Source organism: Pinus tabuliformis, chromosome 9, assembly GCF_031772625.1.
Source record: "Pinus tabuliformis cultivar Carrire ecotype Pingquan chromosome 9, CPIR1, whole genome shotgun sequence".
In the NCBI taxonomy this organism is placed as follows: Eukaryota; Viridiplantae; Streptophyta; class Pinopsida; order Pinales; family Pinaceae; genus Pinus; species Pinus tabuliformis.
In genome coordinates, this window is record NC_142307.1 from 1,380,562,743 (window position 1) to 1,380,577,566 (window position 14,824).

Here is a 14,824-nt window from a genome sequence, read left to right on the forward strand (position 1 = left end):
GAAAAAATTTCATCCATTAATGAGTATTTGAAAGATTTCAAGGACTCATGGGCAGGAACAGAATGTACCATCATGTCAGATGGATGGACTGATCAAAGAAACCGTATCATCATAAACTTTCTTATCTTCTGCCCACGAGGAACCATGTTTTTAAAATCAGTTGATGCATCTGATAAGGTAAAAGATGGGCAATTGTTGTTTCAGCGATTGGATCAGGTTGTTGAGGAGGTGGGGGTGGCTAATGTTGTTCAAGTCATCATAGATAATGCCTCTAACTATGTTCTTGCTGGTAAACTGTTAGAGGAAAAACACAAGACCATCTTTTGGACCCCACGTGTTGCACATTGCATAGACCTCATTCTTGAGGATATCGGAAAATTAGAATGGGTCAAAAACACTGTACATCATGCCAAAAGCATAACAAAATTTATCTACAATCATTCATGGATTTTGAGCCTCATGAGGAAACAAACTGGGGGCAGGGATATTATTAGGCCTGCCATCACTAAATTTGCTACTCATTTTTTAACATTGCAATCTATGCTTTCCCAAAATAGAAACTTGCAAAAGATGTTTTCCAGTGATGAATGGAATCAAAGCAATTGGTCTCACAAACTGGATGGCAAAGAATTGAAAAAGAAAGTTAATGAAGAAACTTTTTGGAGAAAGGTAGCAAAGATTGTGAAACTCGTTGAGCCACTGGTTAAGGTGTTGCAGTTGGTGGATGAGGAAAGATTGGCTATGGGCTTCATTTATGAGGCTATGGATCAATCAAAGGAGCAAATAAAGAGGGCATACAAGGATAGAGTGGCTAAGAATGGGCCCATTTGGGCAATCATTGATGAAAGATGAAACAATCAACTCCATCGCCCTATACATGCAGCTGGGTATTTTTTGAACCCACGGTATCATTATAAAGCATAAAAACTTATGCTGAAACACAAATGCTGATAGCTTGTAGGTTTAATTGTTAAAAATACACAGAAGGTATTTAAAATAATTATTTATTATTATATAAAATGTATGAGATGATTTGTGTACAATGAGGACCCTGCTTTTATACCTCAGCAGGTGACCTTTCGTGAATGGGCATGTCTTTTAGACCTGCCTTTTCACTTAATTTAATGACTAATTAACCTAAATAATATTTAATTATTTAATATTTATATTTATTCCATTTAGCTAATTGTTATGAATTATATTCATAAGATAGCCTCTCCCTTCGGAAGCTTTGTCCTCAAAGCTTTAATGCTGGGGTTTTCTTCACTTAGTCATTGTTGTCTTGATCTATGTAACGTGACCTTCTTCTTGTCTTATAGCTAATCAGTGATATTCCTTTGAATTTTTTATTTTTTTTAGTCTTTTTTTTTTGTAACTCTTTATTTATTTATTTATTTTTTATAACTTCAATTTTTTTTTTAATATAATAATTATGTTCCTTTTCTTTTGAATTTTTTTTAAATACTATTTTTTTTATAAATTATATCATATAATTAATAATTATAAAATTTTATAATTATAAACTATACAATATAATGATTAACTTTATGATCAACCAACCTCGTAAGTCCATACGGTGGTTTCAAAAATGGCTATGCATACGGTGGCTTGAAACGGTGCAACCGATTGACTATGCTTTGGACCATTTTTAGGGGACCCGTCGTATCACCGAGGGTCATGTAGGTATGACCCAGCGTTTTGACGTTGGGCATAACCTATGACAAGCCGCCGGATTCGATCGGTGACCCTGAAATCAGTGAGACAAACAGCACATGTAATATCTTCGTGGCCATGTGCTCTTAAACTGCCGTATTCAGTGACGGCCGGTAGTTTCTCACGGAGAATGTGTAGAGGGATGTCACCGGGGGACGAAACAGAAGAGAAGATGAGGCGGGAATTATGACCAACAGAAGAATGATGAGTAGTCGTAGCGTTCAGAGGGGCGAGGGGCCAAAGAGTGAGGGGTTCCTCGGGAGGATATTGATGGGAGGCTTCTTCCAAAATCCCAAAATTACGAAGAGGGGCGAGAAGCCAATTGACAAAACGCCTGGCCGACGCCAATACAAAAACAAGGACGAGCAGCAGCGTAGGAACACCGCGGACTGAGGAGCTGCTGCGTGCATCGTCCCAGAAGCGGAGAGAGAGGGAATGCATGGTGTCACTGAGTTGAATGAGCCACTGAGTATTTTGGAGAGGAGCATCGTTCAAGAAGCGGAGAGCGAGGGAATGCTTGGTGTCACTGAGTTAAATGAGCCGCTAAACATTTTGACTAGTATGGCTGGATTGCTGAGAGCGTTTATTAGAAGATTGTGGAACAGAAGGGGGTGGAGCAAGACAAATTTCTCTCACCCACGCACAGAAGCAGAGGGTGCTACTCGGAGGATATGGGCAATTGTTGTTGTTGAAAATCCTGCTGACATGAGTTCTCTGAGACAAAGAACAGGAATATTTGCGGATCCACAAATATAAATCCAAGGCGAAGGAGCTGGATCTATCCTCGAGAGAGAACATGCCCTCAATTACACTTCTGTGCGGGAAGTGCTGAAGCTTTTGAGCAAAAGCCAGTGCTCCCTCGCTGATTGTTTCTGCCCTGTTCCATAAACTTAACATTTTCAGTTGCGTCAGAGATGCCAAATCATTTACGGAAGCAGCTTTCTTTTTGTCATGTTTTGTCCACACTTTCCCGCATCCCCACGTGTTCAAGCACTGCAAAGAGGTAAGGCGTGAGATAGTACGAGGAAGGCATTGCAAATCGTGACATCCAAAAAGGTCCAGACGCCGCAGGGATGTTAGCTTATGAATGCCAAACGGTAATTCTGTGATGTTGGAGTAAGACAGATCCAGGACTTGGAGACTTGCAAGATTTGTAAGAGCTGCAGGCAACCTTTTGATTGGCATCCAGCGTAAGTGCAAGGATACTAGCTGCCAAACGGTAATTCTGTGATGTTGGAGTAAGACAGATCCAGGACTTGGAGACTTGCAAGATTTGTAAGAGCTGCAGGCAACCTTTTGATGGGCATCCAGCGTAAGTGCAAGGATACTAGCTGTTTCAAACTCCCCAAACTCTTTGGCAATGACTCCATATCGTTGCCACTCAAATGCAAAACTTTTAGAGAGCCCATATTCCCAATTGCCTTTCTTGGAATTTTTGTAAAATTGTTGTGAGCAATCAACAGTGAGAATATATATGGAGTTCTGAATGAGTTGGGAAGCGAACTCAATTTGTTGTCATTCAAGAAAAGCCTGGTGCATTCTGAATACTCATTTTCAACCAACTGATCTGTCAAGCCATTACCTGCGCGGCAGTAGAACTTTTCTTCCTGCTCACCAATTTGTATGGCCAAACCACGGAGGATGTCGTGCATCTTGAAATGGACCACGCGGCCATCGACGTCTGTGAGAAGAGGGTCGATCAAACAACGATCGGCTAAAATGTTGGCATAAATTCTTCCCATCTCATACGGGTCGCGGCCACTCTGATTCCTTTCAAGAAGACCTTCTCCTAACCACAAAGGAATCATGTATTCATCTCCATTTATAATGTTATGTAACACCTTGCTAACAATATAAATTGGAATTCCTCGCACATGCAAACTTATTTTACTGCCATAGTTACATAACCTGGAGATAGTGACAATGTAAAATTTTCTGTTTCCCACCCCGGTTTTCAGTTTCACCTTATTTCTCCCATGTAGTTAAATGCCCATTCCCATAACCATACATTTAACAGACTGAAAAAAATAAATATTGCTGAAAACACAAATTCTGGAAATTTTTCAGAATGCTGGAAATTGCAGAAATAAAAATCAGCGATTAAAAACAGCCATAAAAACACATTTAAACTCAGTGATTTTTGGTCAACTTGACCCTAGAAAAACCCCCTACAACTCTTGGGGAAAACCAGTTTGAGAGCTCTTCTTTATTTCTGGAAAATGCCTTTTACAGAGAAAATTTTTCAGCAAAAATCAGCAAAACAGAAATTTTTCCAGCAAGCAAACTTATCTGTTTTTCAGCTAACAGACAATCTGGAAAATCGCTGTACGAGCTGTACGGACCGTACGGATGTACGGACTGTACGGACGGCCGTACGGACTTGTACGGACAGACCTCGAAATTCGTGCAGAAAATCGCCTCCTCGATATTCGTGCTGAAAATCAATTTTTTCACTGTTTTGCTCACTAAATCTGCCTTTTTCTGCTTGTTCTTTGAGCTGTACGGATTTGCTGAAGTGCTGCCTTGGTATGTGTGCCAAACTGCTGCCTCTTTCTCCTCCTTGTCCAGAAATCTCCTTTGCTCTCTTGCTCTCCTTCTCCCAATCTGCTCATGAAAGAATGAATGATCTTTTCCTCCTTTTCCTCCCTTAACCCAACCCTAAATGACTTTTGGGTGATCCCTAAATCCAATGGTTGAAATAGATTTAGATCAATGGCTGAGATTAAATGCTCATTTAAATCTCACTTTCTATTTTTTAATTCACCCCACTTTAATAAAGACCCACTTAGTCATTTATTTCCAAAGTCACTTTTCCTTTCTAATTTTTCATTGACTTTATAAAAGTCACTTTAAAATTAGACTTAGTAACTTTATCACTTAAAGTCACTTTCAAATTAGATTTAACTTTATAAAAAATTATAAAGTTACTTTAGGAGAAAAATTAAATTCTTTTGGACACTTTTCCCTAGGCCAAAGATCAAAGCCTTAGGGAACCACCTGTCCTCCGGTACTAAATTTCAACACTCCCTCTTACCGAGGAAGGTGTTCCTCACCACACCCATCTTGTCTCTGAAGTAGACATGCTTGCCCCGTGGTAAGGCTTTGGTAAGAATATCTGCAACCTGCTCATCAGTGGAAATATATTCAAGCTTCACAGCTCCCTTCTGAACATAGTCTCTGATGAAATGATATCTGATCCCGATATGCTTTGACCTGTCATGAAATACTGGATTCCCCGTGAGTTTAATGCAACTCTGATTATCACAGTAAATCACTGAAGGTCTCAACGGCTGACCAAATAAGCCAAACAACATCTTGCGAAGCCAGATGGCCTCACAACTAGCTAGACTGGCTGCCATATACTCTGCTTCCGCTGAACTCAGTGCTACTGACTGCTGCTTCCGGCTGAACCATGACACTACTGCTGAACCCAACCCAAAACAACACCCTGAAGTGCTCTTCCTATCAGAAGCACAACCTGCCCAATCAGAATCAGTGTATCCTGCCAATCTCACTCCATCTCCCTGCCTGTAGTCCAGACCATAATCCACTGTCCCCTGCAAGTACCGCAAAATGTGTTTTGCAGCCACCTAGTGAACCTTCCTAGGCTCACACATAAACTGACTCATCGTGTTGACTGCAAAACAGATATCTGGTCTAGTGTTGACCAAATACATCAAGGAACCAATCAGCTGCCTGTACAATGTGGGATCCACCAACTCGGAATCCGAAGCATGAAGCTTCTTCCAGTTGGTGATCATCGGTGTCGACATGGGTCTACAATCCTCCATGTGGAATCTGCTAAGGATGTCCACAATATACTTCCCCTGCCCCAGGAAGAAATGCCCCTCCTCCTGCCACACCTCCAAACCCAAAAAGTAATGCATCAAGCCGATGTCCTTCATCTCAAACTCCGCCGCAAGATCTCTCTTGCAGTGCTCTATGAGTCTCTCTGCACCTGTAATGATCAAGTCATCCACATACAGCACCAGAATGAGAGGCTCCTCACCAATCACAATAAAGTAAAGGTTCGGATCTGCCTCACTCTTTGTGAAACCCATCCCCTGCAAGTATGCATCTATCCTGGAGTACCAAGCTCTGGGAGCTTGCTTCAGGCCATAAAGGGCCTTCTTCAATCTGCACACATGGGACTCCTTCCCATGCACCTCAAAGCCCTGTGGCTGCTCAATGTACACCTCCTCCTGTATGAAGCCATTGAGAAATGCGGTCTTCACATCCATCTGGTGGATCTTCCAACCCATCTCTGCTGCTATCGATATAATGGAGCGGATCGAAGTATATCGAACCACGGGAGCGAAGGTCTCCTCATAATCAACTCCCTCTACCTGGGAGAACCCTCTAGCCACAAACCTCGCTTTGAATTTCTCAATGCTGCCATCTGCAGCATGCTTTACCTTGTAAAGCCATCTGGAAGTAACCACGGATTTGCCCTCAGGCCTCGGCACCACCTCCCAAACATCATTCTTCATGATAGAAGAATACTCCTCCTGCATGGCCTCTCTCCAGACCTGCTGGCTAGCTGCCTCCTCATAGCTAGAAGGCTCAAAGTCAAGGATGCTGGTAACCATCGCCATATAACTACAAAACCTCTCAGGTGGTCTACTCTCTCTGACCGGCCTCTTCGGCTCAGCAACAGATGTGGCATCTCTCAAGGTGTCCTGAAGCCACTTGGGCTTCCTCTTCCCTGAGCATGCTTCTCCCATAGGAGAATGAAACTCCTCCTCCTCATCACCATCAGTAGCCTGAACTCCTGACTGTCTGTCTGCTGTCCTCCTGCCTGCACCTGAACCTGTAGAAGCTGAGGTACCGTGTGAACTATCCATCAGTGGACTCCCTAGTGAACTGCTCTGTGAACTGCTCTGCATGCTGCCCGGAGCACCACCCCTCTGGCTCGGCGAGCCACTGCTCACTGATGGACCTGACATCCTCATAGATGTACCTCCGGATCCTCCTGATCCCTGCCCACTGGATCCCTGCGACTGACTCAACTGCTGCTGAGGGTCTGGCTGATCCAGATACTCTAACTCCCGTGACCTCCTAAAGGCCCTGTCCTCCTCGAACTTCACATCCCGTCTGACAACAACTCTCCTCTGTGCAGGAATGTAAATCCGAAAGGCCTTTGAGGTCTCACTGTAGCCCACAAAGATACCCTTCTCTGCGGTGGGCTCTAGTTTGGTCCTCTTCTCCTTGGGTATATAGGAGTATGTAATGCATCCAAAGATATGAAGATGACCAAGATCAGGCTTCTTCCCAGAGAAAGCCTCCTCCGGAGTCATGTGCCCCAAGGCACGATGCGGACTCCTGTTCTGCAAGTAAACAGCTGTATTGCAGGCCTCTGCCCACAAGAACAATGGCAACCCCTGATCATGTAACATGGCTTTGGCAGCCCCTATGATGGATCTGTTCTTCCTCTCCGCAACCCCGTTCTGCTGGGGGTTGTAAGGAACAGTGAACTCCCTCCTAATGCCTGCCTCCGCACAATAATCAACAAACTCTCCAAGGGTGTACTCTCCTCCATTGTCCGACCTCAGGGACTTGATTTTTCGACCTGTCTGAGTCTCCACAAGAGCTCTGAACTCCTGAAACCGCTTGAAGACCTCACTCTTGGTCTTCAAGAAATAAATCCAGGTCCTCCTGGAGTGATCATCAATGAATAAAACATAGTACTCATATCCACTCAAGGAAACATGAGACATCCGACCGCTCACATCAGAATGAATCAAATCAAGTATCCCAGTCGCTCTGCTGTCACTGCTGGGAAAAGGGGATTTGGCAAACTTGCCCATCGCACAACCTCTGCAAGTATCAAAGTGATCAGTACTGAAATCTGGCACACCTGTAGTGATCTCCCGCAATGTCCTCAAGGCTCCATGATACATGTGTCCCATCCTGCGGTGCCAAATCTCACACAGCTCAGAACTGCTAGCTCTGCTGTCGGTACTACTGCTCAATGCCAAAAGGGGCTGGAATGCAAACTTGTACACCTTTGCATGGCGTACACCTATCACTCTAGCTGAATCAGCTGGAGTGCCCCTGGGATACATCAACACTTGTCCTCCCCTGAACAGTACCTCATATCCTCTGTCCTCCAAAGCTGAGACGGATATGAGGTTCTTCCTCATCCCTGGCACATAAAGAACATCTGACACTTTCAAGGGAGGTCTGGACTCCCTCTGAAATGTCAGTGTACCCACCCCGACTGCTCTAACAACTCTGTCATCACCGAGTACTACCTCAATATCAGTGCCACTCTCTGAAAGCTCTGAGAAGTACTCCCGGACTCCTGTCATGTGACGTGAAGCCCCACTGTCCACATACCAGATACCTGTAGATGCTCCGCTAATCGAGGGAAAAGCATGCTCCCTCTGAACCTGTGTGGCAGGTGATCCTGCACTAGAGGACTCACATGTAGTGAACGCAAACTCTCGGTCAAAACGACCTGCAAAGTCCTCAATCTCAGCTGAAGCTGCCACATCCTGGTTCTTCCCCTTCTTCTTCTTCTTCTCCGGACACACAACTGCATAGTGTCCCATCTTCTGACAATTCCAACACTTCACTTTGGAATAGTCCTTCTGTGAGTTACCCGGTTTACCTTTACCTTTGCCTTTGCCTCCACCACCGCTTGTGGAAGCCTGCTTCTTCCCTTTGCCTTTCTTGCCTCCTGCCACCAGTGCTACGTCCTCATCCTGCTCAACTGGCTTGGCTGCCCCAAGCTGTCCTTTCCTGATCTCTGTCTGAATACAATCATCCCAAAACCTCTCCCATGTGGGAAGGGTCTCACGTGCACAAACCCCATCAGCAAAGTTCAACCATGAACGGAGGAGGCCATTCACTGCAATACGCACCAACTCAGTGGATGGAATGGCCTCTCCAATCGCTGCCAACTCATCTCTCACATTGGTAATCTTTGTGAGATATCCAGCTGCACTATCATTCCCCATCTTAATGTTCTTCAGCTTCTCCTTCAGGACCATTTTCCGGTTCTCATTGGTACTCTGGTAGAGATTGGACAATGCTGTCCACATCTCATGGGCATTGCTCTTTCCTCTCACATGAAGAATGCAATGGTCTTTGATTCCGTCTAGAATCAGCCTCTTACCCTTGTTGTTCTTTCTATTATAAGCTGCCAACTGAGTAGCATCAGTAGGCACAACAACAGGGTGCTGTGCTGTATGCACCATGATATCCCAGACTTCTGCCTCCTCAAAGATACTCTGCATTCTCTCCTTCCAAACGCTGTAATTTGTATGCCCATCCAACCTATCCTCCACTCTCAATCCCAATGACATCTTGCTGTCCTAAAACTGAAAAATAGCACTGCTGTGGTAAAGATAAAACTGCTGTTTATGAAAAATCAGCTTGCTGGAATTTTCTGAGTGAAAAAATCAGCAGCTGTATTTTTTTCCTTTTGCTGTCCCAAACTGCCCTTCAGCACTCAAGCTCTGATACCATGTAAAATTTTCTGTTTCCCACCCCGGTTTTCAGTTTCACCTTATTTCTCCCATGTAGTTAAATGCCCATTCCCATAACCATACATTTAACAGACTGAAAAAAATAAATATTGCTGAAAACACAAATTCTGGAAATTTTTCAGAATGCTGGAAATTGCAGAAATAAAAATCAGCAATTAAAAACAGCCATAAAAACACATTTAAACTCAGTGATTTTTGGTCAATTTGACCCTGGAAAAACCCCCTACAACTCTTGGGGAAAACTAGTTTGAGAGCTCTTCTTTATTTCTGGAAAATGCCTTTTACAGAGAAAATTTTTCAGCAAAAATCAGCAAAACAGAAATTTTTCCAGCAAGCAAACTTATCTGTTTTTCAGCTAACAGACAATCTGGAAAATCGCTATACGCGCTGTACGGACCGTACGGATGTACGGACTGTACAGACGTACAGATGTACGGACGGTACGGACGGTCGTACGGACTTGTATGGACAGACCTCGAAATTCGTGCTGAAAATCAATTTTTTCACTGTTTTGCTCACTAAATCTGCCTTTTTCTGCTTGTTCTTTGAGCTGTACGGATTTGCTGAAGTGCTGCCTTGGTATGTGTGCCAAACTGCTGCCTCTTTCTCCTCCTTGTCCAGAAATCTCCTTTGCTCTCTTGCTCTCCTTCTCCCAATCTGCTCATGAAAGAATGAATGATCTTTTCCTTCTTTTCCTCCCTTAACCCAACCCTAAATGACTTTTGGGTGATCCCTAAATCCAATGGCTGAAATAGATTTAGATCAATGGTTGAGATTAAATGCTCATTTAAATCTCACTTTCTATTTTTTAATTCACCCCACTTTAATAAAGACCCACTTAGTCATTTATTTCCAAAGTCACTTTTCCTTTCTAATTTTTCATTGACTTTATAAAAGTCACTTTAAAATTAGACTTAGTAACTTTATCACTTAAAGTCACTTTCAAATTAGATTTAACTTTATAAAAAATTATAAAGTTACTTTAGGAGAAAAATTAAATTCTTTTGGACACTTTTCCCTAGGCCAAAGATCAAAGCCTTAGGGAACCACCTGTCCTCCGGTACTAAATTTCAACAGAAAAGGAGCTTTTTGTTACAAATTAAACATCGTTTAAGCAAGGGTGCCAAGCGATTTCCAAGAATTAGCAAAAATATCCAAGGTATATTCTCTGCGCGTGCCAGTAACACAGTGTCTTTATTATCCGGATCCCTTCCTCCTACAGAAAAGAGATCATTGGCCGTCCAAAACAATAAATATCGGCGACCGTATTGATGCACTGGATTGGTCTTACCCTTACTGATAACCTTTTTTTGATAGTCTTCATCCACATCATTTTCATCCGGATCATTTTCATTGCCATTAAAATCAACATTTTGATTGAATTCTTCTTTTTCTTTGTCATCATCTTCTATTTCTTCATCATTATTATCTATTTCTTCCTTATTATCGATTTCCTTTCGATATTTTTTAACTTCTGCAATTGATTTTTCTAATCGCTAAAATGCTTCTTCAATGTAATCAAGATGTGAACGTAATGGCACATTGTGCGGCAAACTACGTTCAAAGGCCCGCATGATTATATCGTGTGCCATGGCTCTGATACCACTAAAGCATAAAAACTTATGCTGAAACACAAATGTTGATAGCATGTAAGTTTAATTGTTAAAAATACACAGAAGGTATTTAAAATAATTATTTATTATTATATAAAATGTATGAAATGATTTGAATATACAATGAGGACCCTGCTTTTATACCTCAACAGGTGACCTTTTGTAAATGGGCATGTCTTTTAGACATGCCTTTTCACTTAATTTAATGACTAATTAACCTAAATAATATTAATTATTTAATATTTATATTTATTTTATTTAGCTAATTGTTATGAATTATATTCATAACAAGGAGTCAGGAGCTTTGAGGGGGGAGGTTAGAGATGCACTGATTAACTGCATTGATCGCATGATCCCATTGGAGTCTAATTAGTTGGAGATACACCGACAGGTCACAACCTTCAGCAATGCCTTGGGTACCTTTGGTAAGAACCTAGCAAAGATTGCAAGAGAAGCAGATGAGCCAAGTAAACAAAAATTTCAATTTTCAAATTCTTAATAGTTTTTTTAAATTTTGTTAAATCGTTTATAATTTGAAAGTTGGATATAATTTGTAATTTTGTTGAGCTAACTCATTACACTCCTATGTTCTTTGCAGCACAATGGTGGGAGGCTTTTGGTGGCCGTTGTCCTGAATTGCAGAAGTTTGCAATTCGTATTTTGAGTCAAACTTGCAGTGCTACTGGGTGTGAGCACAATTGGGAGGCTTTTGGTGGCCGTTGTCCTGAATTGCAGAAGTTTGCAATTCGTATTTTGAGTCAAACTTGCAGTGCTACTGGGTGTGAGCACAATTGGTCTGTCTTTGAGAGGATTCACACAAATAAGAGAAACCATTTGGATCAAAAAAAGTTAAATGATCTAGTCTATGTCCAATACAACCTCCGGCTCAAACACAACCAATTGTTGAACAAAAGACCTGATTCGGATCCCATTGTGTTGGAAGACATTGATCCAACATCAGATTGGGTAGTGGAGAGTCATCCAGCAAAGTTTGATCTTGACGAGGATCTTGATTTTGATTTAGATAGGGAGGCATCACTCGAACATGATGTTCAGTTGAATGTAGATCCCGATCCACTTGTACTACCAGCCTCAGCCTCACAGCGAGCAAGGACTCCAATTGCAGGCGCTTCCTCTGCTCAGCCACGACAGAAGCGCAACCGCATATCTTCTCTATCTCAACTTGCATCTGCTGCACAGCCTGCTAGTGCTACCACTTCTACAGTTGCAGTTGGAGATGATGATGAGGAGGAGCCATGGGGCCCCCTGTCTGACTCTAATGATGATCCAGAGATTGATCCACATGATCTTGGCTCCTCTGGCAGTAACTACTAGCCAGTGGCCTAGTAGTACTGGTCATAGTTTACTTTTGTTGTAGAGGCCATTTCTAGCCTCCTTGGTTATGTGTTTTCGTTTTGAATCTTTGACCATGTATGTATTGGACAGTGCATTGGGTGCCATTTTGATATAATGGATATATTCATGAGCCTACTTTGATCATATGTTGTCTTCCATCTAGATCATAACGTTGTATGTTTAGAAACATGAATGAAAATCTTTAAAATTATATTTTTTTATAAAAAAAAAATATTTAATGTATTTTTTACAACGATCGAGTCATTGAAATCGAGTTGGCCGAGTCAATACCGAGTCGGAGACGACCCTCGGTCGAGTCGGAGTTTTAAAACATTGATTGAAAGTATGCAACATGGGTACTCCTTGGATGAGGAATTAAATTCTACACCCAACGAGTGTTCCCGCTTGAAATTTGGGTAAAACCGTAGGAAGATAAGTTGAAAATACGAGTTGAAAAAGTAGTTTTTTTTTAATCTTTTTACATTTTTACTCCAAAAATGGTGAATCATCCCCCATGTTTGATATCATCATCTTGAATCCTACTAGATCCTATAAAGTTGATTTTGGTTGTACATTTCTATTTTGAGGCCTATTTTTTACCTCAAAATTTCTCTAATGATTGGCTTTTGGCACTTGGGTCAAACTTGAAGATTGTAAGATTAGAAGATGTCCTTCCCACATTGGAAAGGCAGGAATCCTATCTTTCCAAGGTGGATCAATTAGAATAGAGTTTGAATTGGACTCGGAAGTCGGCCATGCTCGCCTTCATACGAGCCAAATTCTTCTAGCATCTGAGTGAAAGAGTCAAGCCTATAACCTCCTCTTGTTTTAGTGAGATCCTGAGGATATTAGTGCCCTTACCTCCCTACATTGATGACATCATTGGGAAGGTCTTCCAATTGATTGTGGAGTGATATCAAAGACTACATGACGCACGGAGCTCTACCTCTAGTCAAACGTAATATCCTGTTTCAAAGATTTTCCCCAAAACCCCAGTAAACTCCAACCAAATACGCACAAATAATATAATAACCGAGAAACTCAAAATGATAAAAATAACAGTGGTGTAACATATAATAATATAAGCATGAAATATAAGCAGATACTCGAGAAATGCAGAGAGAAATGCTAAGCCATTTTATTATACTGAGTAATGGAATGAGTACAGGAGGTGATCAGAAGGATGGCACCTCGACTTGCACCAGGCAAGTGAAGAAATACACTCAGAATAACAAAGGAATGGCCTCTGCGTGGATGTTGCTGGAAAATTGTCGTGCTGCTGCTACTGCTGGAAATCAAATGTGGATTTGGGGTTGTTCCCCTCCTTAGAAAATGCTGAAACTCTGGAATCTGCCCCTACTTAGAAAACCCAGAAAAACCAGAAAGCTTTTCAGAAATGGTCGACCCCCGAAAATCACCCCCTTGGGGAATCACGCAATCCCTCAAGGCCCTGCACTGCCATTGAGTAGAATCCTCCAAAATATTGCCTGAAACTCTGCCAAACCACTCCAATATGCAAGAGTTGATCCCTTGCTCAATATTCCATCTCAACTCCTCCACAAATCCTCAATCTGGAACTGCACCCAGAAGAACTACGTCCTTCTCTCTCAACACTGCGCAGTCTTCCAATGCTCAGCTCCACCTCAATGCCAAAGATCAAAACTACTGCAAAAAGACAGCTGAAAATACTTTGCCCGAGTAGGCACTCGAAGTCCCCTAGGGCTAAGGGTGAGATCTCCGAACGGAGACACTCAATGCACTAAATAGTGTTGCAGACAGGCTAAACAGCCAGTGTGCTCCAAGTTGAAGTGACTAGCTCAAATGCTCATAATCGAATGACAAAATGAGGAGACTCCTCTCTCCTTTATAGCATTGGCCTCTCCCAATCTCAAGACTCACCTCCTCCAACGTAATTCCCTCTTGCCACGTGTTCCCTTTCCCTCTGCGCAGTCCCTCCAAGTGTCTGCGTGGTCCTTTGGCCCCCCTTGGCTCCCCTTTAAGTCACAACGTTGTGCTACTAGGAAGTGACTTTTATTCTAAAAGTGAGCTATGTCCCCTTTTCCTCACCTTTTTATTTACAAATAACTATAGAAGGCAAAATTGAGCAAAATCGAATATTCTAATTAGCCCTGGCTAATTAGGAATATTACAGTCTCCCCCGACAAAATGTTGCTTGTCCTCAAGCAACTAAAGTGATGGATGCTGCAAAATTTTCTCTCTCCCAAGTGGCATCCTCATCCGGTAAATTCTTCCACTTCACCAAGAATTCCTAGACCGTCCTGCTCCATAGCCGCCTCTCCCTGGTATCAATAATATCCTCTGGCTGCAACACCAAATGCCCCTCATCATTCGTGGGTGTAGCTCATCTGTCACTGTCACATGCTGTCCCAATGCCTTCTTCAGGCATGATACGTGGAAAACGTTATGAATCTTGCTGCCTTGGGGCAGCTCCAACTCATATGCTACCTGTCCAATCCTGCATATCAACCTGTATGGCCCATAAAAGCGGGGCTTGAGCTTTTTAGCCCCCTTCTGCTTCAGTGACGACTGTCGGTATGGATGTAATCGTAGGTAGACCAAGTCCCCTACCTCAAACTGTCTCTCCACCCGACCCCTATCAGCATACAACTTCTGCTGGTTCTGCGCTAT

General features: G+C 42.5%; 2 protein-coding genes across 4 annotated transcripts in view; both read right to left on the bottom strand.

Moving 5' to 3' along the window:
- CLC-D (chloride channel D) overlaps positions 1-14,824 on the bottom strand; it is a 386,191-nt gene that overhangs the window by 114,589 nt on the left and 256,778 nt on the right. The gene's annotated exons all lie outside the window — the stretch shown is intronic.
- Positions 2,257-3,498, bottom strand: LOC149153631 (uncharacterized). The gene is made up of 2 exons (XM_089439333.1): positions 3,007-3,498; positions 2,257-2,884 (listed from the first exon to the last, which is right to left on the bottom strand). Exons 1-2 carry the CDS (start codon positions 3,453-3,455, stop codon positions 2,257-2,259), a joined length of 1,077 nt encoding a protein of 358 aa, XP_089295459.1. The 5' UTR covers positions 3,456-3,498.